At 43.9% G+C, this 26,468-nt stretch overlaps 2 protein-coding genes across 2 annotated transcripts; one reads left to right on the forward strand and one right to left on the reverse strand.

Moving 5' to 3' along the window:
• Positions 1-260: 260 nt before the first annotated feature.
• On the forward strand, positions 261-6,544 carry slc25a48 (solute carrier family 25 member 48; the record flags this gene model as incomplete). Its single annotated transcript, XM_079268456.1, has 6 exons — positions 261-303; positions 675-746; positions 1,625-1,877; positions 3,543-3,830; positions 5,376-5,509; positions 6,440-6,544. The coding sequence occupies exons 3-6, from the start codon at positions 1,628-1,630 to the stop codon at positions 6,542-6,544; spliced, it is 777 nt and encodes a 258-aa protein (XP_079124582.1). The 5' UTR covers positions 261-303; positions 675-746; positions 1,625-1,627.
• Positions 6,545-10,142: 3,598 nt separating this feature from the next.
• LOC306777425 (uncharacterized protein) lies at positions 10,143-25,702 on the reverse strand. The gene is made up of 22 exons (XM_079268519.1): positions 25,567-25,702; positions 22,097-23,643; positions 21,884-21,945; positions 21,412-21,450; positions 20,994-21,067; positions 20,888-20,916; positions 20,678-20,800; positions 20,037-20,162; positions 18,899-19,015; positions 17,684-17,808; positions 17,061-17,596; positions 16,363-16,447; positions 16,106-16,254; positions 15,256-16,019; positions 14,919-14,997; positions 14,802-14,827; positions 14,591-14,719; positions 14,022-14,152; positions 11,837-13,940; positions 11,557-11,665; positions 11,153-11,274; positions 10,143-11,071 (listed from the first exon to the last, which is right to left on the reverse strand). Exons 2-22 carry the CDS (start codon positions 23,612-23,614, stop codon positions 11,039-11,041), a joined length of 6,480 nt encoding a protein of 2,159 aa, XP_079124645.1. The 5' UTR covers positions 23,615-23,643; positions 25,567-25,702; the 3' UTR covers positions 10,143-11,038.
• Positions 25,703-26,468: the final 766 nt, after the last annotated feature.

The following is a 26,468-nucleotide window of genomic DNA, read 5'->3' on the forward strand; positions in this document are numbered from 1 at the left end:
TCGCTCCCCCCTCTCTCTCCCCCCCCTCTCTCTCTCTCTCTCTCTCTCTCTCTCTCAGTACACTTTAATGGTATGAAGTGCGTTTGAATGACATTCTGTGTCAGTGTGCTGCTGTTATAAAGAGGGAACAGAAAGCGTCAGAAATAAATCCCATGAACTGGAAGAGTTTCCAGCTGAACCAGCAGCTTGATGGATGCATGTGTCTCCTCCTCTCTCATTCTTTTCTCCTTTCTCTGTCTTTCTCGGGCTTCGGCTGCAGGAGGTTCCAGCGTGGTCGTGGGCCATCCGCTGGACACAGTGAAGGTAAGAAGACCACCTCGACTCTTTACCGTCTTCTCCTGATCACAGTTGGATAAAACCAGCAGTTGGTCCAGATGTGGATCCGCTACAGATGCTCTTGTATGGGTTGCTTCTTTATTTGAAGAACCTCCTATTATTTACTCACATTACTTTACCTGTATATACTCCTGACCTTCTACCGCTGACAGGAGAAGGTGCATCCCCTCTGACTGGTTACTGCTCGGTTAGAGTAGATATTGATCTTAGAGGTTTGGACAGAAAACTATAATCTGTGAGGAAAGACGTACGCGCTAGCGGAGCAGAGGCGAACTGAAGAAGCTCGGTCTGCCCGTTCTTCTCCCTGTTTTTTAAACTGAGTGGTTTCTCTGGTCCAGACGCGGCTGCAGGCGGGGAAAGGCTACAAGAACAGTCTCCACTGCGTCCTCACCATCTACAGGAAGGAGACGGTAAACATCCAAAGCCCTTGTTGTGAAGCAGTACTCATTAGAAGGCCAATGATTTCTTCATCGATATGCCGACTTTTCTTTTCATAAATTTGTCAGGAAATGTCGATATTAACAGTTTCAGCGGCCATTTTATTCAGCTGACAGCCTGGAAAACAGCTGTTTGTTGCAGATTCTCTGTCAGTTTCAGTGACACATTCACAGAATATTACTCACATTCGTCCCCTTTCACACAATCATGCATTACCAGCTTTGTAATTCTTCCTTCCATTGATTCATTTTTTAAAATCTCTTTATCTTTTTATTGCAAGACAAAAGACAAAACATGAACAGAACAACAAGAGGACGACAGGAACAGTGAACACAGGCCAGTTAACAACATTCAGTCCATGGATGAGAGAACAGTGTGTGTGTGTGTGTGTGTGTGTGTATTCTACTGACATGATCAAATTAAAAACAACAATGGAGAGAACGGGTGAGCAGCATCAGTCCTGCAGGGTTCATTTTGTAGACATAAAATATTCCTCGTTATTTTTCAGGAGATTTGAGTTTTGTTGTTTTGTTCCAGCTGTGTGTCGCCCGCAGACGAGGTCGGTGTCTTCAACAGAAAGCCGCTCCTCAGTAACCTACTTCTGTCCGTCTGCATGCGATGTCTTTATAAATCTATTCCAGACTCTGCGGTCACATGATTGGTTCACACAGCGGACTGTGTTCTACTGTCAACATGTGTCTCCTAAGCTGCAGCCTCCTCTCTGCTGAGAGGAAACACTTTCAGCAGAGAAAAACACATTTGGCAGCAGAGTCGGCTCAGGTCAACATGACCTATGACCCCTTGCATTGTGCTGTGAATGAATCTGTCCTCGTCGCTCTCTGTTTCTCAGGTGATGGGCTTCTTTAAGGGCATGTCTTTCCCGCTGGCCAGCATCACCGTCTACAACTCGGTGGTGTTCGGCTTCTTCAGCAACACGCAGAGACTCATAAGCAAGTATCGCTATGGGGACGGGCTGCACCCCTGCGGCATGGTGGACCTGACCGTGGCCAGCATGCTGACCGGTCTGGTGTCGGTGGGCCTGGGAGCCCCGGTGGATCTGGTCAAGATCAGACTGCAAATGCAGACGCAGATGGTTCTCGCAGGTAAATCCCTGTTTACTGTTTGTTGGCTTTGGATTTGAGTTGTTCCTCCCGGAGCAGCAGGAGGAGCGAGGGGGACTTCTCCCTTCCTTCAGAATTCATTCTACAGCTGAAAACAAGAGGAGAATGGTGGTTTTGGTTTTATCTGGTTTTCTGGCACAATTACCTTGTGCAGACCCAGCCGGTCCCAGCAAATCATTTCAATTTGTCCAGTTCTGTTTGCCTCAATCAATAAATAAAACGAATGAGATGAGCGTGACTGATGGAAGGATCAAAACCTCCAGAGGAACAAAGCGCTCCTGCAGTATGTTTCTAATCATCCCAACACATACAGATTACCAACATAGATAGTTTAGGGTCCTTAAAAAAAGACTTTACCTTGAAACAATGAACCCCCCCGTCTGAATCCCGTCCACTATAAAGGCCATTGGAAGCTGCCACTTCCTGTTTGTCAGTTTGAAGCCTCACCAGCAGCTGAAGAGGATTGAGCTCATTAAACATTTGGTCAGTTGATGTTACATAATAAGCACTTCAATGGATTTGAATGGAATGTGTAAATAAATTAGTTACTTCATTGAAAATGTGACAATGATGAGCAGAAATCTCTTATGCTAGCAGCTTAGCGTGCTATAGCCACAAGTGCTTATTGTGCTAGCATAACTTAGCCGCAGAAGCCTGCGCTACGCAACTTAGCAACACAATCGGACTACAGATCTGTTGTGTCGGAAGGATGGAACGAATAATAGAATTGCAGGAACTAGAATGTGTCTGGCCAGTGTGCAACCGGCCCTTAAAGAGGCACTAAAGGAAGTTGAAGTGATGATGGGGGAAGTTATAGTGCTAGCCTACTGTAGATTGAAGTGGCAGTTGAAATGAAGGCACTGGGCAAGGTGTTTAATTGGAAGCGGTGAAAGAAGTTGAACTGGTATTCGAGCTCGAGGCTATACTGGCGGCTGAAATGGACGTACTCAAAGATATTGAAGTGGTTGTTGATCTGAACGTTTAGATGCTTGATGGAGCTGAAGAGCCAAGTTGAGATGTAGCGGAAGTGTTCGCACTGAAAGGAACTGAAGTGTTGCGTCAGCGACAAGAGTTTAGATGAGTCTCTTGCTTCCATTTTCTACTCTCTCAGTCAACGCTGTTGCAGCAGTGATCACCATCCGTACATTCATCCACTCTCACGGTAGAAACTCTGACACAATTTACATTTGTCTGGGCTGCATCTGTTTCCGTTCACCAGTAAAGCAATAAAGCTGATGTGAGAGAAGGTTAATGAGATCGATCGGGTGGACGTGATGCATTTCTATCCTTGTATTTGTTTTTGGTGTCTGTCGAGCTCGTACCCTTCACGCCTCTCCTCACGCGATCGCTCACATTTGTTTCGTTGACTTCACGCTTCGGCCTCGTCTTTTAGGACATTCAGGTTGTTTTTATGATGGTGCAAAGTGCAACAAAGCATCAGGCACCATTTTGAAAGTCATTTCCGCTCACTCTCCTGTGATTAATGTTTCTGAAGTGTCGATAAACCTGATACTTTGTGCATGATCAGCGGTTCTTTCGAGAGCCGCCATTTTCTACTGGTTTTCAACAATCCTCAGGAAACGGACCGGTTTCAGTCGCAGGAAACAACCAATCGCTGGTTAATCGCATTGTATTCCGTCTCCACAGAGAACTTAAACCTCGCCGGCAACGTACCGAATGGCACCAACATCCCTCTGCGCTCCATCGCCATCCCCACCCAGAGACTCTACCGAGGCCCCGTCCACTGCATCAGCAGCATCCTGCAGACCGAGGGCCTGCAGGGCCTGTACAGGGGCGCTGGCGCCATGATCCTGAGGGACGTTCCCGGGTACACGCTCTACTTCATCCCGTACACCATCTTCTGCAACCTGCTGAAGCCCGACGGCACGTCAAGCCTTCACCCCGGTTCCATCTGGCTGGCTGGAGGACTAGCAGGTAAACGTCACGGACAATGTCCAGCTTTAACCTCAGTGACCTTTGTGAGGAGGTTTCATGAGTAATGAGTGTGGCTCAGCATGAATAGTATTTGTGGAGCCGTCATTGGTTACTCAAGCTTGAATTTGGTGGCCAGTCAGTTCACACTGAAGGGACTGAAGTCTGTGAGAACGAGTCACATTTGACTCCTTCCAGCCCTGGATGGGTTTACATGATACAGTTATGTATTTTATGATGCAACTATTTTCTCTCTGATTTAATCTGCTGATTATTTTCTTGATGAATCTTTTTGTGGATTAAAAGTCAGAACACTGTTGTTAACCACAACCCGATCTGTGGTCTGGGAGTTGTTTGGTCTCAGAGCTTTCTTCCAGATGCTCGCTGGCAAACCTCTGAACACGTGACGGAGTCTAAGCGGCTGGAATTAGCTGCGTGTCATGAATCCGAGAGGTTCGGATGTTATTTATAAGCCGTCAGTTAATATGGGGCTGAAGCATTCAACACAGAGAATATCCTCAACTCGACCGCTGTGCAGGTCTATAAACTGCTATTTCATAAGAACACTGATTAACAGATTATTGATTTCTATATTTGAAGCAAGTTGTTGTCAGAGGAAAGTTTATTTAGTTTGGCGTCTTGTGAGTATAGCGCTGCAACTTACAAGTATTTTCATTATCGGTTATTTTTTGGTTATTTTCCTGACAGTCCGTTACTTGTTCTGTAGATAAACTTGTAAAAAGATGCTCGTTATCATTGACCACTGATTAAAAGGGGAGACACTACAGGTGAATAGCGTAAAACATTTAACCAATAAATGTCATCATGAAACTTCCGCAGTTCATAATAACGTCAGGAAAATGTTTTAAATGTTCTATTTAAATATGCAAATGAGGAATTATGTTATCCAATATCTGCTGATTTGACTGTAACATTGTAAAGAAAATAATGTCAACAGGTGTAAAAAACCTGTGTTTTGTCCTGTCAATCAAATGCTGTGTGAACAAACCCCTCTGTGTGAACCTTCCGCACACAGAGAGGAATGAACGAGTGAAGTTTGGTGAATGTAAGAACTGCTGAAGTGGAGATTTATCATCAGAGTCTGAGAACAAACTCATTGAGAGGAAACGTCTTTAAAGAGACGTTTAGTTACATTACAGACATTTAGAGACTCTACAGGTGAACATTCACCACTTCATCACTCACATTAAGAAGACTCTACAGGTGAACATTCACCACTTCATCACTCACATTCAGAGACTCTACAGGTGAACATTCACCACTTCATCACTCACATTCAGAGACTCTACAGGTGAATATTCACCACTTCATCACTCACATTCAGAGACTCTGCAGGTGAATATTCACCACTTCATCACTCACATTCAGAGACTCTACAGGTGAATATTCACCACTTCATCACTCACATTAAGAAGACTCTACAGGTGAATATTCACCACTTCATCACTCACATTCAGAGACTCTACAGGTGAATAGAGTCACAACATGAACTCACAGATATCACCATGAAACTTTTCTCTCATTCAGGGTCCATTTCCTGGGTCACAGCGACGCCAGCCGACGTGGTGAAGAGCCGATTGCAGGCCGACGCTCAGCTGCAGAGGAAGTACAAAGGGATCCAACACTGCATCGTCCACAGCTACAGGACCGAGGGAGCACAGGTGAGCGGGCGCCTGGGGGGTTTAATGTAAGCTACTGCTTCTAGAGGCAAAGCATCCTCATGTTGGACTGAGTAGTTCCAGTCCCTTAATTAATGTATTGTTTTAATTGTAATCGTCCGTCCATGATTGCAATTAAAAAGGTATACAAGATATATAAATGCCCCCGGTTGTGTTTTCGCCGTTACCCAGCCCGGCGTTCTGTACCGGCTGCTGTAAATGGAACAGATGGTTTGATCATCGGGAGGTGAAGCTGTGTAACTTGAATCCCCTGAAGTGCACGGCTCAGCTCAGCGTCCTCCTTTAGTTAAGATCAGGTTACAACACGGCATCACATCTACACATGCAGAATGAAGAACTAACTAGAGACAGATCAGAGTATTTATTCACCACATGGGTTCATTTACGAGAGAAAACATAGAACGATAGGTTGCTTTGTAATGAAGTCCAAACAAACACATGGTTTTTTATTGATCAAGTGAATCAGCTGTAAGGATCAGTACATTTGTTGCGTCAGTGGAAGTCACATCAGGTCAACAGTTGCAACATGGCCGCCCGGCCTAAAGTCAACAACTCGTCTTCTGCAACGTCCAGGTGTCAGAGGTCACGGTGGTGGTGAGGTGGCAGAGTGTAGACAAACTATCCAGACGTCCGACATGGAGACGCGTCAACAAACTCTGTTTTTTGGCAAACAGTTTGGTGTGATCAATAACGGGAGGTCGTTGGGGGATTGGACCTCATGGTCACAGATGGGTCGGGTTATTACTGGACAGAGTAGCAGTTCCCGACCAACTGGATCTTTGAGTTTGACTTATTGTTAACTTGCTGAACATTCGTGAATCGGACAGGGATTTGAAACTGGGTTCATATCGGTTAAGACGCTGTCGCCCATAATCGGAAAAGAAAAACTAAACCGATCGTTCTTGTGTTCAGGTTTTCTTCCGCGGAGCGTCGGTCAACGCCGTCCGAGGCTTCCCGATGAGCGCCACCATGTTCCTGACCTACGAACTCTCCCTGCAGTTCTTCAGGAGTTTCTAGGACGGAGGAAACATTTGGGTATTGAACTGGAATCACATGCGACATTGTTTGGCAAATGAGCAAACAGGCCCCAGTTTCTCTGAGACAACAGATTGGTAGCAGCTGATGCTAACGTGCACTTAACACTTTGAGCTCTCTGATGTAGACGTCGCTGACCTTCTCGCCACTCAAAGATTGGTCGTTCATTTTTGGACTGATGATGTTTAAATAGAGTAACTGCTTGATTCGGTGTCGACGAATCCAATATTACGTTATGATATTATTTATCAGCTCATTTACGCTACAGGAACAACACTCAACTACCCGGAACCTAAAACCTGCCGATAGCTAGTTACCGTTAGCTGTTAGCTGTTAGCTGTTAGCAGCCGGTGGGCAGCAAAGTCCTGCTTGGCTAAATAACGGAGCTAACAGCTAACGTTAACGGAGTTTGCATTGAACAACACTGTGATGCGTATATTTGTACATGTACGGACCCTCCACACCTTTTAAAATAGACAACTGTATGTATCCTGTAAGGGCAGTTGCTGTTGAAATAACGTCCATACGTTCCCTTCACTTTTGAACAAAATGTAATTTAGTTTAACCGAGATGTGTTGTGACATGCACATCACCAAATCGATGCTTTTGGTGATCGTCTGGTGTTTGTGGATTATTGTATCATTAAGAAGGGAGTCGTGCTGGATGGACATTTTCAACACAGCCGCATAAAGTTATCATTTTTGATTTGTTTCAGTTCAGTTTGACTTCAGTTTAAATTTACATTTCATTGATTCAAGTGTAATGAGTGCATTGACGCGTTTTAGAATATTTATTGAAACAGAATCATATTCAAAACCAGTTGATTTTGCAGTGAATGAACTGCTCTTACGTTGTATTAATGACTCGTCCGTCCGTTTCATTCATTAATTGTTGTCTTCCAATGCACATGGACTGTGTGCGTCTGTGAATATTATCTTTGTGTTTCTTATATTAAGAAAAGGGAGTTTAACGAGTCAATTTTGACTTCACCTTTTTCATTTAATCCCGTGATTCAGCTACTATGACCGACTGCAGCAAAGCTACATTATTGTGTGCACAAAATAAGTTTCATTGTAAAAATGTGATTCACCTGAGACTGAAGAAGTCCTCACTCTGAAGGATTAAAAACACATCGACACGAGGAGTCGTGGGTCTGAAGACATAAACCAACAGTCGCTTCACATTTTGGAGCGAATACTTTCAGAGGAATTGTCTTTGCCTGCCTAACAGCTATCTTCTAAATTATTGTCATGTAAATACTTGTAAATATATGAATATACCATTTCAGACAGAAATGTGTTATTGTAAATAAATAAAGCTTTTAAACACACGAGTGTTGCTGCTTCTTCTCTTAATGGATACGTCTCAGAATAACGTGACTCGCTGTCACGTGTCCATTGCAGCGTAAAGAAAATGAATTGTTACGAGATAAACTTGATGCTCTCACAGGCGTGACGTTGGCCCACTGCCTGCAGACTGCTGATAAGAGTCTGAGGCTCTGGAATACTGTTATGACGACAGTAAACTGTATGCTCTGTGTTTGTTGTGTACAGTAACTTGAACCTCCCTGTGATGTTACAGTGTCCACTAGATGGCAGCGTTTTAAAACACAAAGTTATGCAGCGGTTCATTATCTGCCTCAGTTCTGTTTCTCTGCATTCAAACTGGATGTCCACCGGACAATCCTGATTTTATATATATATATATATATATATATATATATATATATATATATATATATATATATATATATATATAGATATATAGACAGATAGTGTTAGATCCTGGGGTACTTCTGGCCCGATACGGGGCTACTTACTGACTCAGCTCTCTATTAAAAGATTGTCGAGCTGGTGTTCTTGCGAGGGAACTCGCCTGACTCTTCTAACTGCCGTTACTCCCGACGTCTACCCTGCTTCCTCCGGTCTGAGTGCACTCGGTCGAGGGGCCACCCTGACCCCGGGCGCTCCTACCAGTCGCGTCGGTTATGGCAGCTTCCCTCTTCTGGATCCGTGCTCTTGGTAAATGCCAGGTTTAGGTTTTAACGGCTAGGATCACTTCTTTCTAAAACCGTAAGGGATTGTTAAGTGGATTCGGTCTCTAGGATAACCTTACAGAACTCAGTTGTTAGACATACAATGGATTTAACTTTTTACTGCCACGAGGAACTTTTTACTACTTGAGCAAATAAATGCACTTGAGAATTTTACTTTAAATGCAGATTAGATATTTATTGCAGGTTATATTTAGTTAGTTTGCAAGGGTTAAGCTACAGCTCACATAAAATGTCACGACACTTGATTCGTTACTTTAATTTTCTTCTCAGGTTATACTCATTGGTTTTTAGATGCCGAGACGGCTCGGTTGGAGCTGGATGTTCAATGGTGCGATGAAAAGGTTCTTTTGGAGTTGTTAGGAGCGACGGTCCGGCCGGACCCTCGGGCTCCTCCTGCTCTCGCAGCGAAGTTCGGCCAACAGTCCACAAGGCTCAGTACAAGTCTTTCTAGGGCGGCGGCGTTTCTCCGTTGTTCAGTTGTTAAAGTCGAGCAGTGGGGAGAGGAAAATCTCCGTCTTTTAATTCTTTGTCCACGAACAGCGGTCTTCTTTCCGTGAACCGAGACGAAGTCCTCGAATACTTCAGTTACGATCGTCCGTATCTTCTTCTCAGAGCGTCTGGACAGCTCGTGTAGAAATCCCGTCTTGCTGTTTGCAAGTTACTTCTTTTATAACACTTTTGGGCTGCATCTCGCGTCTCTCCCCCCTCTTCCTCAACACGGCCTCCCTCAGCCCATGATTAACATGACATCATTGATTTGGTGCATGTGCTTCGAAAAGTACCTCCATTTTGTGTGTGTGTGCATGAGGAAATCACCCCAACTTCCCTGTCTGGGCGCTTACTTAATCAAGCTCTGCGCGTGTCTGGGTGTTCAACATCTGTTGCACTTCCCCTTTTCCTACACACACACATTTCTAACACAGATTAGTTATCATAATCACAGTTACAGTTGTTATAATCAGTTACAGTTGTTATAATCACTTACAGTTGTTATAATCAGTTTACTTAGTACCCATTTGCTTATAAAATGATTATTGATCTCATCCTTCATCATTATTGTGCTTTGTGTCTTTTCTTCTCAACCAGTTATTTCCCCATCCCTTGAAGCCAACACCCTGCTTACTTCCTCTTTCTCCGTACTTTCTACACTCAGACTGCACTATACTCAGATACACATATTATCAGGTTTACATTTGTTAAAATCACTTTATATTTGTTATGTAATACACGCTTGCTTTAAAATGATTATTAGATTTCATCCGTTAAACTATAATTATACGCTCTATGTCCCTTTAGCCTAATTTACATACCGAACATGTATTCCCTCATTTAAAGCAGCTTCCCTGGGATCTCAACTATTTTGACAATAGATAGATAGTCTAAAAAAGTCAAAGCATAGTATTTAGAGAAAAATAGTTATAGTAGAGTATGTTGAAAAAAGCCTAAAAAGTCACAGTATAGTAAGACGCCATTGATAGGCGACCGCATGAAACGGGTTAATAACTTGATTCAAGTGAAGGATTTCTAAACTGTTTATTAGAAAGTCATTGTACAGTCCTGTAAAATAAAATCCAAATATTTAAGCATACAAAACATGAACAAAATTCCTAAAATTACAAAGTAGCAGCTTTAATCTTTCAGCTGATTTGAATAGAAATGAGTCTGGAATATACACCTGAACATAAATATTTGAGAAATACTTTTGATGAATTTATGACCTTTGAAGATGGAATTAAAATCTCGGCAGGTTCAGAAAGTTACTCGCTAGATCTGAAGAGAAATGGTTGAAAGAAAGAAAACCAAGCTTATGAACCTGTTGTCTAATGAAGCGCAGTTATGGCACAGCATTCTATGTTCTAGCAAAAGTATGAAGGGGTCAAAGGTCTTTAGTTTCCCGCTGAGGTCCGGAACCCTTCGTCTGAACTTTGAAGAGGGCAGGTTTTAAAACATCCGGAAGGAAAACGTGTGAATTATGCAAATTAGGAGTTGAGAATTAATCACGTTTTTGTCCTTGCGGTGAGTTAAGAATGTCTCTCAAACGAACGTCCAGAATCCAGAAATGTTCTGGTGCACTGACGCAAAATGAAATAACTGTTGAATATGAATGAAGTTGTATGTTGCTACTCTGGTTTCTTAAAATAATGTTACTATTTGGGCTGGGAATATTATTAATGCATGACACAATAATAAATAACAAACCCAGCCCTTGTGTCCTCGAACAAAACACTGAATATTTCACAGAAAATTTTATTAAAACAACAAATCTGAAAGTCCACGTTTTCTTCTTTCTGGGTAAATTCCAAAAAAGGTTTGAACGGGTTCAGAAGTTCCTCATCAAGTTTCAGACGAACAGATTAATAAATCTGAGTCAAAGTGTCTGTGTGTATTCAGCCTTTCAGGACGTCGTGTTCTTCAAACGCTCAGCTCGCCCACGGATCTTTCCCCGTCTTCTCCTGAAACACAAACCAGCAGCTGACAGGAGAGCTCGAGACTTAAGACAGTCAATAAAACGAATATTAAAGATATGAAATCACCTGGTACTTCGTGTAGTGCGTCAGGGTTCTGCAGTGCTGCAGCTTGGCGTCGTCCTCGTCAGCGTAGATCAGCTGACACAAGTTACAGAAGTAACCGACGACCGGACGAACAAACTCTGTTCCTGTAGGAACAAGAAGAACACAGCGAGGGGACAGTGAACGTACCACGGCGGTGATCCAATGAGAGACAAACTAAATGATACTATACAGTGTATGTGATAGACTAAACCTATAAAATGCATACTACACACCCAACGATACCCATATCTGTTGGTGTAATCAATTCCCCCCCAATAAGGGTTTAAGACATGACGCATGGGTTTCACTCGACAGAACCGGAGGTTGCCGGCTGGTTCCATCCAGGGTCAGATGAGCAGTGTAAACGATGAGGGGGATTTTCTTACCAACAGGTTTGGTGGGTTCCTGCTGCTCCACAGCGCTCCCTGCAGGTCCAGATTGTTGTTGCACTTGGAGCGTAGCCTCTGAGACCTGCAGCCGATCAACAGCAGCTTTCTATACACGCACACACAGGAGAGATTATTAGAACCTTTATCTGGTGTTCCTGATCTGCAGAGTATTCATTCATATACAAACTGAACCACATGCATATCAGTGAGAATATCCAGGTTTCTACGTCTACTTTACACTCTGCAGCTGCAAAACGCTGCTGGTCTTCAGTTGTACCTGTTCAGTCAGTGGTTTTGGAGGATCTCCAGTAGAGTCTGGTTGATCAGGACTCTGTGAATCCTTCAGTCCTGGTTCAGATGTCTCCCCCTGAACATTGGAAGACTTTTCGTCATTACACTCGTCCGTCTCTTGAGTCTTTTTGTCTCTAGACTCGTCTGTCTCAGGAGTCTTTTTGTCTCTAGACTCGTCTGTCTCTGGAGTCTTTTTGTCTCTAGACTCGTCCATCTCTGGAGTCTTTTTGTCTCTAGACTGGTCCGTCTCTGGAGTCTTTTTGTCTCTAGACTCGTCTGTCTCTGGAGTCTTTTTGTCTCTAGACTCGTCCATCTCTGGAGTCTTTTTGTCTCTAGACTGGTCCGTCTCTGGAGTCTTTTTGTCTCTAGACTCGTCCATCTCTAGAGTCTTTTTATCTCTATACTCGTCCAACTTCACAGTCTCGTCTCTACAATCATTCGTCTTTGACGCGTTTTTGTCTTTAGACTCGTCTCTCTTTTGAGTCTTTTTGTTTTTAATCTCGTTCGTCTCTGGAGTCTTCTCAGTTGATCCTTCCTTCTTGTGGATCGCCAACTTTTTTTTCTCATTCGTCGATTCGTTCAACTTTTCAGGCACCGAGTCGTTCTCATGAGTCCTTTTTCTTTTTAACATCTTGTGTTGCGGACTCGTTTTAGAGATGGACTGTTTTTCAGGAGCTTTTTTAGCAGCAGACTCCTTCTCAGTAGAGTTCTTCTCTTCAGTCTTTTTTGACTCTCTTTCTGGAGTATTATTATTGACAGACTCTTTCTCTGAAGTCACTTTAGACGTCGACCCTTCCTCTCGAGGCTTTTTAGACGTCGGCTCTTCCTCTCGAGGCTTTTTAGACGTCTGCTCTTCCTCTCGCGGCTTTTTAGATGTCGACTCTTCCTCTCGAGGCTTTTTAGACGTCTGCTCTTCCTCTCGAGGCTTTTTAGATGTCGACTCTTCCTCTCGAGGCTTTTTAGACGTCTGCTCTTCCTCTCGCGGCTTTTTAGATGTCGACTCTTCCTCTCGCGGCTTTTTAGATGTCGACTCTTCCTCTCGAGGCTTTTTAGACGTCTGCTCTTCCTCTCGCGGCTTTTTAGACGTCGACTCTTCCTCTCGAGGCTTTTTAGACGTCTGCTCTTCCTCTCGAGGCTTTTTAGACGTCTGCTCTTCCTCTCGAGGCTTTTTAGATGTCGACTCTTCCTCTCGAGGCTTTTTAGACGTCTGCTCTTCCTCTCGCGGCTTTTTAGATGTCGACTCTTCCTCTCGCGGCTTTTTAGCCGTAGACTCTTCCTCTCGAGGCTTTTTAGCCGTAGACTCTTTCTTTCGAGGCTTTTTAGCCGTAGACTCTTCCTCTCGAGGCTTTTTAGCCGTAGACTCTTTCTTTCGAGGCTTTTTAGCCGTAGACTCTTCCTCTCGAGGCTTTTTAGCCGTAGACTCTTCCTCTCGAGGCTTTTTAGCCGTAGACTCTTCCTCTTGAGGCTTTTTAGCCGTAGACTCTTTCTCTTGAGTCTTTTTAGCCGTAGACTCTTTCTCTTGAGTCTTTTTAGCCGTAGACTCTTTCTCTTGAGTCTTTTTAGACGTAGACTCTTTCTCTTGAGTCTTTTTAGACGTAGACTCTTTCTCTTGAGTCTTTTTAGACGTAGACTCTTTCTCTTGAGTCTTTTTAGACGTAGACTCTTTCTCTGGAGTCTTTTTAGACGTAGACTCTTTCTCTTGAGTCTTTTTAGACGTAGACTCTTTCTCTGGAGTCTTTTTAGACGTAGACTCTTTCTCTGGAGTCTTTTTAGACGTAGACTCTTTCTCTCTGGGATTTTTAGACGTAGACTCTTTCTCCCGGGGATTTTTAGACGTTGACTCTTTCTCCAGAGTCTTTTTAGACGTTGACCCTTCCTCTGGAGTCTTATTAGGCGTAGACGCTTTGTCTCGAGGCTTTTTAGACATTGGCTCTTCCTCTCGAGTCTTTTTAGGCATAGACTCTCTCTCTGGAGTCTTCTTCAAGGACTCCTCGCTCCCATCAGACTTCTTCTTAATAGATTTGTCCATATTTAGTCTCTCACTCCTTCCGCTGCCCTTCTTCACGTCCTCGGCCGACTGAGGCGACAACCTATGAAGACAGGGATTCAGGATTAATGACCACAGAAATCGGAATGAACAGAAGAAGAGGTGAACGTTTGGGGACTCTGACCCGTCGAGGAGAGTCTTGTATCTGTAGGAGATGTGTGGGTAGATCTTGAAGCCGTTGATCATGACAGATTTAGATGTCAGCTCTTCAACGACTCTCACAGCCTCAGAAGAAGTCGACATCTCGATGAAACCCTGAAACACACCAACAATGATGAAGAGATGTCATCAAACTCAAGTCCCATCTGGGTTCCCCCCTGAAAGGCAACAGCAAAAGTCACATTGATTTGCAGTAAATATTCACAGAGTTATGATTTTGTGTGAAATTCACGTTTTGTTTGTCGACAAACCGATCCTCACAGCATCGTACGAAGTTTGTTGGTTTTGTTCTTTGCACACTGAGCAACTGATGCATGGTTCATTTTGTGCACTAATAAAATTTATACCTATGTTTTGAAGAAATCTTATTTTATTTTACCAATTACGAAGGGTTCGGTGAATGCAGAATAATAAAATGTTTGTATCATCAGGGAGATCCACTGCATCCTAACATGCCCTCTGGATTTCTCTCTACGCTGCATCAACAGATGACATTGTGTGCTACAGGTAACAAACAGAAGAACAGTTTCTGACCGCTCTGCGTCTGAGGGGCCGAAAGAACTTCACCGCCGTCCCAAAATCTTTCACCAGGTTGATGAAGTCAGCGTCGTCCATGGGACCCATCGGGAGGTTATGGAAGTAAACCACTCGGGACGGCGAAGACTGCAATCAACAACAAAAACCACATCAAGACACGTCTGACCAACACATTAATGAATTATTAACGCCATTATTTCCTTCTTACATTGCATTCATCTCGTACTTCTTCATCTGCAACAAACAAAGCAGAAGATTAAAGATTATAGATCATGACCTCATGAAGTAATTTCAGATTGTTCCAGAACAGTCGCTCCTGGTTTACCTTGGTCATCGGACTGGTCTTCTCCCAGTTCATCCAGAGTGATGCAGTTCTCCAGGTCTATAGGGAAATCTGGTTCCTCCTGGAGACAACACACAGGCCAGAGACTGGTGAGACCATTTGCTGATATTTGTTGTTCATCCGATATCAGTGATTCATAGTTTGGAGTCTAAACATTTGGACTGTTCATCCATAAACTTCAAAGTGTGTTTCTAAATACTAGGGGAGCAAATATCGTCCATTAACTCAATCCGTTACAGTGCTCCTAAATACACGTGTAATTCAATTTCATATCACAATATGATGTTTCATCTGCAAAAGAAGTGTGTTGCTTCTGCACCTCGTCCTCCGGTCGAGTCTCCTCTGCTTCTTCCTCCTTAATAGGTCTCTCCTCCTCTTCTGGCTCTTCCTTCTTGATCTCCATTGCTCTCTCCTGATGACCAGCCTTTGCCTTCTTTATCTCCATTACAGTCTCCTGATGACCAGCCTTTGCCTTCTTTATCTCCATTGCTCTCTCCTGATGACCAGCCTTTGCCTTCTTTATCTCCATTACCGTCTCCTGATGACCAGCCTTTTCCTTCTTTATCTCCATTACAGTCTCCTGATGACCAGCCTTTGCCTTCTTTATCTCCATTACAGTCTCCTGATGACCAGCCTTTTCCTTCTTTATCTCCATTACAGTCTCCTGATGACCAGCCTTTGCCTTCTTTATCTCCATTACAGTCTCCTGATGACCAGCCTTTGCCTTCTTTATCTCCATTACAGTCTCCTGATGACCAGCCTTTTCCTTCTTTATCTCCATTGCTCTCTCCTGATGACCAGCCTTTGCCTTCTTTATCTCCATTACCGTCTCCTGATGACCAGCCTTTTCCTTCTTTATCTCCATTACCGTCTCCTGATGACCAGCCTTTTCCTTCTTTATCTCCATTACCGTCTCCTGATGACCAGCCTTTTCCTTCTTTATCTCCATTACCGTCTCCTGATGACCAGCCTTTTCCTTCTTTATCTCCATTGCTCTCTCCTGATGACCAGCCTTTTCCTTCTTTATCTCCATTGCGTCCTGCTGATCATCAGCCTCTTCCTTCTTCACCTCCGCTTCTTTATCTGAAAACAGAAATCAGAACAGTTTCTTTAAAATCCGCCTCTGGTTTTCCTTTTCCAGAAACAGCGCAGGATTTATTCATGTCTACCTTCTTTCGGTGAGTCAGTTCTCTCTGCAGGACGGTCGTCTTCCTCCAGCTGGTCCTCTTCATCGGTCTCTATATCTTCATACTCCAGACTCTCTCCGTCCTCTCCGATCACCTCCATCCCCTCGATGTCGCTCTCCTCTGCAGACGACCTGCAGGGGATCACCATCGCAGTTTTTTTACTTTGTAAAACTCAAAGACATTCAAAGCAGCAGGTGGTGTTGAATGTGGGATGGATACAACGAACAGGAGGAACTCACACGTCTTCCTGTCCAGAGGCTTCTTTGTCTTCAGGTTTGGAGTCTTTGACGAGAGCTGGATCAGGATCAGACCTGGACTCAGAGTCTGAGGAGAGAAGGAGACAATCATCCAATAGGTTTAGCGTGTTGGATGATTTTTCAAAGTGGAAAGACTTTGCTACAATTGTTTCTTTCTGTTTCTTCCTTTCATATTCCCCAGCTGTTTTATGATCCCTCTGTTGCTTTTATCTTTCTCTGTAAAGCACTTGTTAAAGACTTAAATATTATTACTACAATCACAACTCATACTTAATGGAATTTACAAGTGTGGAGAGATTAAAAAGAATGAGTTGACCGTTGAATAATCGGCATCTATTTTGATAGAGTAATTATTGTTTTCGTCATTTTTAAAACTGAAAAGCCAAAACGTCAGCTGCTTCTCAGCCGTGTACATTTGTTGCTTTTCTTCGTCAAACATCAAAGCTACGTTAAATATTGCTGCAAGTAAATACCTCCCGATTATATTCTGGATCGATTGCTTGGTAAATACAATTTCCAACATTTTTGTCCCAAATCTAAAGAGGTTCTGTTTAATTCACTGATCGATTAGCCGACTTACAGTTGCAGCTCTTCAGTAAATATCTGTTTTCTTAGCCATTTGTCCGATAAAGAAACTTTAGTGAACATTATACGTTTATAAATACATTGTGTTTTCTTACCAGTCGTCTCTGGCACCACCGACTTTCCTCTGGACTTGCTACTGGATTCCTCTCTGCATTCAGACCTGGACCTCGTCTCTCTGCTGGACTTTTCTCTGGATTTATCTCTGGTTCTGGTGGCCTTGTCTTTGCTGGATTTGTCTCTAGACCTGGACCGCCCCCCTCTGCTGGACTTTTCCATCGATTTATCTCTGGATCCGGACTTAGTTCTGGTGCTTTTCTCTTTAGTGGGCTTTTCTCTGGATTTAGACCGGGTTTTGGTCGTCTTGTCTCTGCTGGATTTATCTGTGGACCTGGATCTGGACTTCCCCTCTTTGCTGGACTTGTCTCTGGATGTATCTCTGGATCGGGACCTGGTTCTCTTTTCCCTGCTGGATTTCCTTCCCTCCGCCGCCTCCTTCCTGTCCTTCTCTCCGTCCTCACTGCTCCTCTTCCTCTTGGTCTCTGTCGTCTTGTCTTTACTCTCTCCGCTTGAACTCCGCGTCCTTTTGCTGGAAGACATTTCCTCTTCGTACCTCTTAGCTGCAGTGACCCGCCTGCAAGAAGAAAAGTATTCTTACTGATCAATAATCCATGGATCAGAATCAGCTGATCAATCACCCCATCAGGATGATGGTACTCACATGAGGCTCTTGTATTCTCTGGAGAAAGACACTTTGATGGATTCGTTGTTGATCCACAGAGCTTTGGAGGAATAATAATCCACCATCTTCTGAGCATCAGGAGTGTTTTTCATCTCCACAAAGGCCTGAAGAATAAACACAACTCATGTTAGAATATGGTACGATGATAAAGTACTACAGGACATTATTACGGAAATACAGTACGGTACTACGGCATGGTACCATGTACTACAGTATGGTATTACGGTACTACAGTATGGTATAGTACTACTACAATAAAAACACCATATTGTCTTCAACAAAGGACGAAGGACTCTTCTATCTCCAGATGAAGTGTTTCCTGGTTGTAAAGTTTTACTTTACTTGTAGATATTTAAGAAAAACATTTACAGATTGTTAAATGTGGAGGAAGAGAGGTGTTGGATCAGCATTCAGGACGGGGGGATCGGTACAGACCGAACAGGACCGGGGGGATCGGTACAGACCGAACAGGACCGGGGGGATCGGTACAGACCGAACAGGACCGGGGGATCGGTACAGACCGAACAGGACCGGGGGGATCGGTACAGACCGAACAGGACGGGGGGATCGGTACAGACCGAACAGGACCGGGGGGATCGGTACAGACCGAACAGGACGGGGGGATCGGTACAGACCGAACAGGACGGGGGGATCGGTACAGACCGAACAGGACCGGGGGGATCGGTACAGACCGAACAGGACCGGGGGATCGGTACAGACCGAACAGGACCGGGGGGATCGGTACAGACCGAACAGGACGGGGGGATCGGTACAGACCGAACAGGACGGGGGGATCGGTACAGACCGAACAGGACGGGGGGATCGGTACAGACCGAACAGGACGGGGGGGATCGGTACAGACCGAACAGGACGGGGGGGATCGGTACAGACCGAACAGGACGGGGGGGATCGGTACAGACCGAACAGGACGGGGGGGATCGGTACAGACCGAACAGGACGGGGGGGATCGGTACAGACCGAACAGGACGGGGGGGATCGGTACAGACCGAACAGGACCGGGGGATCGGTACAGACCGAACAGGACGGGGGGATCGGTACAGACCGAACAGGACCGGGGGATCGGTACAGACCGAACAGGACCGGGGGATCGGTACAGACCGAACAGGACCGGGGGGGATCGGTACAGACCGAACAGGACGGGGGGGATCGGTACAGACCGAACAGGACTCTCACCTTAGACGGCAGCAACAGGGTGTAGAGCGGCGGGCCGAAGCGCTTGATGATGGTAAGCAGATCTGATTGGTCGTCTTCTCCCGCTGGAGCCGGAGAGAAACTCATCACCCGAGAACTCTGTGAGGAGAAACAGATGATTGATCTCTCTAGTGTGGAGGGCGAGCCGAGGCTGTTTTTAAAACCGTCCACGAGCGTTTCAGAAGAGATGTCCACACCAACACGCCTACATGTGTACACTGGCCATGCAGGTGCAAACAGGAAGTAGATTGTTATATTTTCTGCAGCTAAGCTATCAGAATATTATTGTCAAAATAAAAGGTCAGGCTTGATACTTGAGATATATCTTTATACTTCCAACACACGCACTCAAACGGACAAATGTAAATGTGTTCAAAATACTTTTCCTAATTTACCGTAGTTTCAAGGCTGCAGGTGTATATTTTAAAATTGAACAGTTACAAGTCAAAGCTTCACCAGATTATGGGTCAAGAAATCTTGGTTTCATTGTCTGTTCTCTCACTCGTAGCTCTGCTGGTGGCTGAAGTCTGTCGTACTGGAGAGCATTTAAGCTTTTGCTCGTTTACAGGTTCTTTGTGAACTTCACAATAGTTGTGCAGAACAATACGCATCGATAAGAAAAGGAAAGTCCTCTGTTTTGCGTCCATCGTCCTCCTCGAAGCCGCTAACCGTGACTTCAGGCGTCCGCTCCGTAGGGCTGCTAACGCCGCCGGACACGCCGCTCGCTAATCGCTCCAATAACAGCTGCTTCCTCCGCATGTCGGCAGTAGAAGAATTATAAAATGCAGAATTTAACTGCACAACAGCTGATAGTATAGACAATAAGGTCAGCAACGCCTGTAATCCGTCACACATGTTGAATTAAGCTGGTAGTAGATTGGTAATCAAGGCTAGCAGAAAAGATATGCGTTGTAAAACTAAGATGTAGCAGCGTGGATGTAGCCCGAGTTCTATATGCAAGTGCTATCTAGTAAATGATGTTTACGTGACGCTAAAGAAGTCACTGAAGAGTCAGAGGTTTCAGACGGCAGGCCGCATTGTGACTGTGAAGCTCAGACGTAAAGGGGCTGAAGTGGACTTTGAGTCGGACCATCGTGTCGCATGTTGGATGAATATCTACCTGGAGGAAGTTGAAGGTATTGGAGATCCTGAACTCCATCTTCTCTCCGTTCACAGTCGGAGGATAGTTCCTGTGGAACGTCACCAAGTCCTTGGCCTGGTCGCTGGTGCCCAGCTCCACAAACGCCTGCAGCATTCACAACAGATTGATTTTTTTGTTGTGTGTGAAAAACACAAACTACATTTGTTTGTTGTGCTTCACTGAGCTGAACATTGGTCTGATGTGTCTGATTCTTCCAGCTTTTTATGTACAACATGCACGACATGTACTTTGTTTTCTAACACCCGAATAGACTGCAGAGGACCCAAAGAAAACCGGACTAACTCAATACGTAGAGCCCAGTTGCACCGTGCGGTTCAATGAAGATCGAGGGTCACTTGCACTAAACAAATTCAAAGTCCAAGTTCCAACGATATTCTCTCCGGTCATGCAACACTGTGGGGACGTCGGCTTAGAATCATTTCACTCTTTTGCTGCCGAAACTATTTCTATTATTTCATACATCTGGTGTCTGAATAGCACCTTTTGTATCTCTGTTACATAGTTATTACTGAAGGGGAGAAGACCATCACTGTAACAGCTGATTCATAACATTTGACCGGTGGCGTCACCGCTGTGTGTGATGAACCTCACGGACTCACCAGAGACGGGAACATGAGGACCGTGACGATCTTTCCAAACGGTTCGGCCAGCTTCCTGAGGTACGCCTCGTCCACGCACTGAGCCGGGAATCTCACACACACCACTTTACCTTTCTCTGACGTCTGACAGGAAAAACACACACACACACACACTGTTATTTAAGAGCAGATACACTCGACGTCAATGCTTTCTGCTTTCTGAGTCTTTACCTTCTTTTGGGTTTTTTTATTCTGCTTTACTGTTAAACACAGAAAACAACAAATGTTAGTGCAATCATCAGAAGAGAGTCAACAGAAAACAATAAGATGCCTTTACTGGAGGAGCTCTGATTGGCTGTCTGGGGCTGCTGGGCAGCCTTTCCTTCGTCCTTGTCCGATTGGTCCTCGGGCCTTAAATGACAAGACCGATGATATTGAAGATGTAAACCTCTTTATTAAAACTACATGAATAAAGGCTGTTACGACAACATATGAGGTGCTCTTTAGGTAAAAGAATAATTAAACAAATATAAATGGGGGGGGGGGGGGGGGGGGGGGGGGGTTCTATTCAGAGACAACGTCAAGGAACGTCATTGCTTCAGACGTCATCGTTAGACGTTAACGTGAGCCACCCAGTGCAAAATATATTATTTACGTTGATGTATGTTTCCTTGACAAAAGACATCTCGTAAATGTATAACATAACCTTTTGTCTCATTAGTCTTCATGCACATTTGGTGGTGAATGCCACTGACCTGCAGATTGTCTCCATACGACAGTCCCAGTTAGGAAACCTGCAGAAGAGAGGTGCCGTAGTTATTAAAACAGAAACGAAAGACAATCATTAAATGAAATCCTGAGACTTTAAATGTTAAACTCAGACATATAAACAATATTTCTTTGCTGATTTATTCTAGTCCTTCAGGGTTAGGACTGCGTTAGGGTTCCACAAGTGTTTTGAGTCACTGAAAACAAACCTTTTCCTTTCAAGGTGAAGATGTCCAGAAACTTTGAAGTGTTGCCGTTTCAACGCGGTAAACAGAGGTCTGGACTTGTGATGTCAGACTGTGCGCAATCAACTCTTTGGCCAAAATGACTGAGGTCACTGCTACTCAACCCAAGCCTTTATGACAAATAATCGTCTCTGACTTTTTTTTAAGCTAAAGGTTTCGGGGCTTGGAGGAGTTCAAGTGAACTATTCTGAGGAGAAACAAGAGAGAAACTTACTGCTGCAGCAGGTTGAGCTGTCCGTCTGCATGGTGAGGCCCGTTTATATGTTTAACCCACACCTGAAACACAAGAACAAACGGCAGCATAAATAAACCCGTCTCACTGGACTGCGTCTACCTGACAGCTGCTGCAGGTGCATGAAACTTCCATCCCGCCCCCCCATCAGACTCAGTAGAGAGAGGGTTCGTGGATGAGAACAGGTGTACTTACCTTCTCTGACATCACAGTGATATCACACAGAGAGCACGAGTACGGGAACCCTGGCGGAGACGTCCCGTGGAAGTCCAGAGCTTCATTCTTGGAGGGCAACGAGGAGGAGGCGGCGGCTACGGCGGGCAGGCTGCTGCTGCTGATGGAAGAGGTCTCAGACTCACAGCACTCCACACGAGTTTTTGGATGGGACGCTTCAGGAGGCACTGAAATGTGATCAGCTGGTTGCAGCTGAGAGAAACGGGAAGCACCAGTTTTTTTGGTTCTTCCTGCAGAGCTGAAAGAGGGTCGATCCTGTGAGGATGCTGGAACGGTGTCTCTGCCCGTCTTACCATACTTAGAGGGTCCTGGCTCGGGGTTGTAGTCCTGAGAGGGCACTGGACCAGCATCTCTGCCCATCTTACCATAATCAGAAAGTCCTGGGTTGTAGTTGTAGTCTTGAGAAGACACTGGAGTGGCGTCTCTGCCCGTCTTGCCATAATCAGAAGGTCCTGGTCTGTGGTTGTAGTCCTGGGAGGAAACTGGACCGGCGTCTCTGCCCGTCTTGCCATAATCAGAAGGTCCTGGTCTGTGGTTGTAGTCCTGGGAGGAAACTGGACCGGCGTCTCTGCCCGTCTTGCCATAATCAGAAGGTCCTGGTCTGTGGTTGTAGTCCTGGGAGGAAATTGGACTGGCGTCTCTGCCCGTCTTGCCATAATCAGAAGGTCCTGGTCTGTGGTTGTAGTCCTGGGAGGAAACTGGACCGGCGTCTCTGCCCGTCTTGCCAAAATCAGAAGGTCCTGGTCTGTGGTTGTAGTCCTGGGAAGAAACTGGACCGGCGTCTCTGCCTGTCTTGCCATAATCAGAAGGTCCTGGTCTGTGGTTGTAGTCCTGAGAGAACACTGGACTGGCAACTCTGCCTGTCTTACCATAATCAGAAGGTCCTGGTCTGTAGTTGTAGTCCACCACAAAGCTGGAGGATGATAATAATGATGGTATGTATTTTCTGACAGAGCTGTCGGTCGTGGGATTCCCCCAGTGGTCCAGCTCAGATGAAAGAGGACCAGGCGTTACCTGGTCTAGAGGGTACTGGAGAGGCTGGCTGCGGGGATGATCCCAGTCGCCAGCGGTGGGATTGACGGTAGGTCGAAGGGAGGAGCTAGGGGGATAAGAGGAGGAAGAGGAGAAAGAAGGAGAAAGAGTATCGGGACGGAAAGGTTTGACGGTCCCCCTTTTTCCTTTGATCTGTTTGAGGACTTGAGGCAGGGACTCGAGGGTGAGGACGTCTTCGGGAAGCTCGGCCAGCAGCGCCAGGTCGGCAGGTTCCAGGCCGCAGCTGTTCAGGATGCCGAGAGCGCCATCCTGCGACAACTGAGCCCCTACGGAGGAAAAGGACGAGGATGGCTGGGAGTCCTGAGGCTGCCTGTAAAAGTCGCGGTCCGATGAGGCGTGGCGGCGGTCCGAAGAGCCGTAAGGTCCGGGATCAGGTCTGTGATCGGAGTCAGACGAAGGTGGTCTGTACGGGTAGTTGTGAGACATGATGGAAGTAGAGACGCTCGGGGCGTCTTCTGCAGACAGAAGGTGTCAGGGAAGACAGGAGATGTAAAATCTGACTCACCGAGACGCAGAAATGATGAACTGTTCGTCTCAAGATAAAAACACGAGCTGATCAGGAGAGTAAAAAGTACACAGGAACGGTGACGTATCTTTGTTACATACGAGGAACAAAGACAATGAACAAGTTGTATTAAATACATGAACTTTAACTAAACCTCTTACCAAAGTATACCTGAAAATGCCAAATCCAGCTTTACAATGCAACCACAAAAAAGAAGACAAATACCCATCATAATAAGACAACGGTAAATATTGTACTTTGTACTGAAACTTATTATGTATTTAAACTGACGGATGAAGTGTTCCTTTATGTGTTGAATGTTTATGATAAACTGAAGGATGAAGTGTTCCTTTATGTGTTGATGAATGTTTGTGATAAACTGAAGGATGAAGTGTTCCTTTATGTGTTGAATGTTTGTGATAAACTGAAGGATGAAGTGTTCCTTTATGTGTTGAATGTTTGTGATAAACTGAAGGATGAAGTGTTTCCTTTATGTGTTGATGATGAATGTTTATGATAAACTGAAGGATGAAGTGTTCCTTTATGTGTTGAATGTTTGTGATAAACTGAAGGATGAAGTGTTCCTTTATGTGTTGAATGTTTGTGATAAACTGAAGGATGAAGTGTTCCTTTATGTGTTGAATGTTTGTGATAAACTGAAGGATGAAGTGTTCCTTTATGTGTTGAATGTTTATGATAAACTGAAGGATGAAGTGTTCCTTTATGTGCTGAATGTTTGTGATAAACTGAAGGATGAAGTGTTCCTTTATGTGCTGAATGTTTATGATAAACTGAAGGATGAAGTGTTCCTTTATGTGCTGAATGTTTATGATAAACTGAAGGATGAAGTGTTCCTTTATGTGCTGAATGTTTATGATAAACTGAAGGATGAAGTGTTCCTTTATGTGCTGAATGTTTGTGATAAACTGAAGGATGAAGTGTTCCTTTATCTGTTGATGAATGTTTGGGATAAACTGAAGGTTTACTCTTTAAAAAGCCTCTTGGATCAGCTGTTAAATGCATCGTCACAAATCTGAAAACAGGCTGTTTTTCTTTTTAGAGAACCGTGGTTCTCACAGAAACATATGAACTATGATGCATTGCTGTAGATTAAACTAGACAACAGGATATAAAGGAGTGACAACGCAAAATACACTTTAATGCAGCATGAATATGAATCCAGAAACATCAGATATAACATTCAACAGGGAGCATTTTATTGCAATACTTTTACTTTGAGTACATTTTGGTGGCTGCTACTCAACCAAAGCCTGTATGACAAATAATCGTCTGACTTTTTTTTTAAGCTAAAGGTTTCGGGGCTTGGAGGAGTTAAAGTAAACTATTCTGAGGAGAAACAAGAGAGAAACTGGAGTGGCGAGAGAGAGCGCTCTCTCTCTCTCTCTATATATATATATATATAGATAGATATATCTCTCTCTCTGGAAGAAGCTCCAGTATAATGCATATCTATCTATCTATCGAGATAGATAGATAGATAGATAGATAGATAGATAGATAGATAGATAGATAGATAGATAGATAGATAGATAGATAGATAGATATATATATATAGATATATATATATGCATTATACTGGAGCTTCTTCCATCTCGTGTTTACTGTAGACTGAACAAAATGTGTCTTCAACACACAAAACAAGCTTATACCACATTTGAAGCAATAAAAGTTGCAAAACCTGTCACTAAAATAACATGTAGACAACAGTCACCGTGAATGTGAACTGTTATGATGTTTGTGATATCTCAGAATGAGGCTAACGGCGTTAGCTTACCGAGCTAATGCAGAAATTATCATCAACGTTAGCTAACGGCTAACAAACAGCTAACAACTTTTTCAGCAGCGGACTTACCTTAAATTAAATATAGAACTTTTGTCAAGTGACCCACGTAGTTTTCTAAAGTCAGCCAGTAAAACGCTCAGATGTGAAAAAGTTGTTTTAACCGAAGACGAATGCAGAGAGTCGTTTCGAGCTATTGTGTTGTGACAAGCTCGCTGCGTGACGGAAGCGCCCGTCTTCTTCTTCTTCTTCTTCTTCTTCTTCGTTGTTTTGTTCACCGCCACCTGCTGGCGTGGAGGGCACACTGGGAATTAAATAGATATTCATTTAAATTCAATTGAATGGGTAAAATAAAATAAATCAATATTGAATTAAATTAAGTACAGTACAATACAGTAAAATATCGTCAGTAACACACTTAATATTTTTATTAAAATATTTTTTAATCAACATATATATATATATATATAGATATATGTTTCAAAAAATATATATTTTAATATACGTCAATATATTTATAAATATATATATACTTATATACACGTATATATGATACATATATAAAATTCATATATGTTTTAAATATATGTATTATATACACCCATACATACACAAATACGAAAATATACAATATATGCTGTCTTTAAAAATATATATATATATATATATATATACAGTATATTACTAAATATATATTTTAAATATTTTAAATATGTATATAAAATACTAAATATTTGTATGTACGTGAATGTATGTAAAAGTTACAGCGTTATTCAATTGTCATTGTACAATAGGTTTGCACAACGAAATGCAGATCGTTACCATTTTGCTACACAAGAAAAACACAAATACTCTCCATGTGGATGGTGTATGGTGGAGGATGAGCGGAGGAGTCTCACAGCCTGAGGAAAGAAGGTGTTTTGATGTCTGGTGGTACGGCAGCTGATCTCTGACCAGGTGAGATCTCTTTTAAT

This window comes from Melanostigma gelatinosum, assembly GCF_949748355.1.
Source record: "Melanostigma gelatinosum genome assembly, chromosome: 5".
Classification (NCBI taxonomy): Eukaryota; Metazoa; Chordata; class Actinopteri; order Perciformes; family Zoarcidae; genus Melanostigma; species Melanostigma gelatinosum.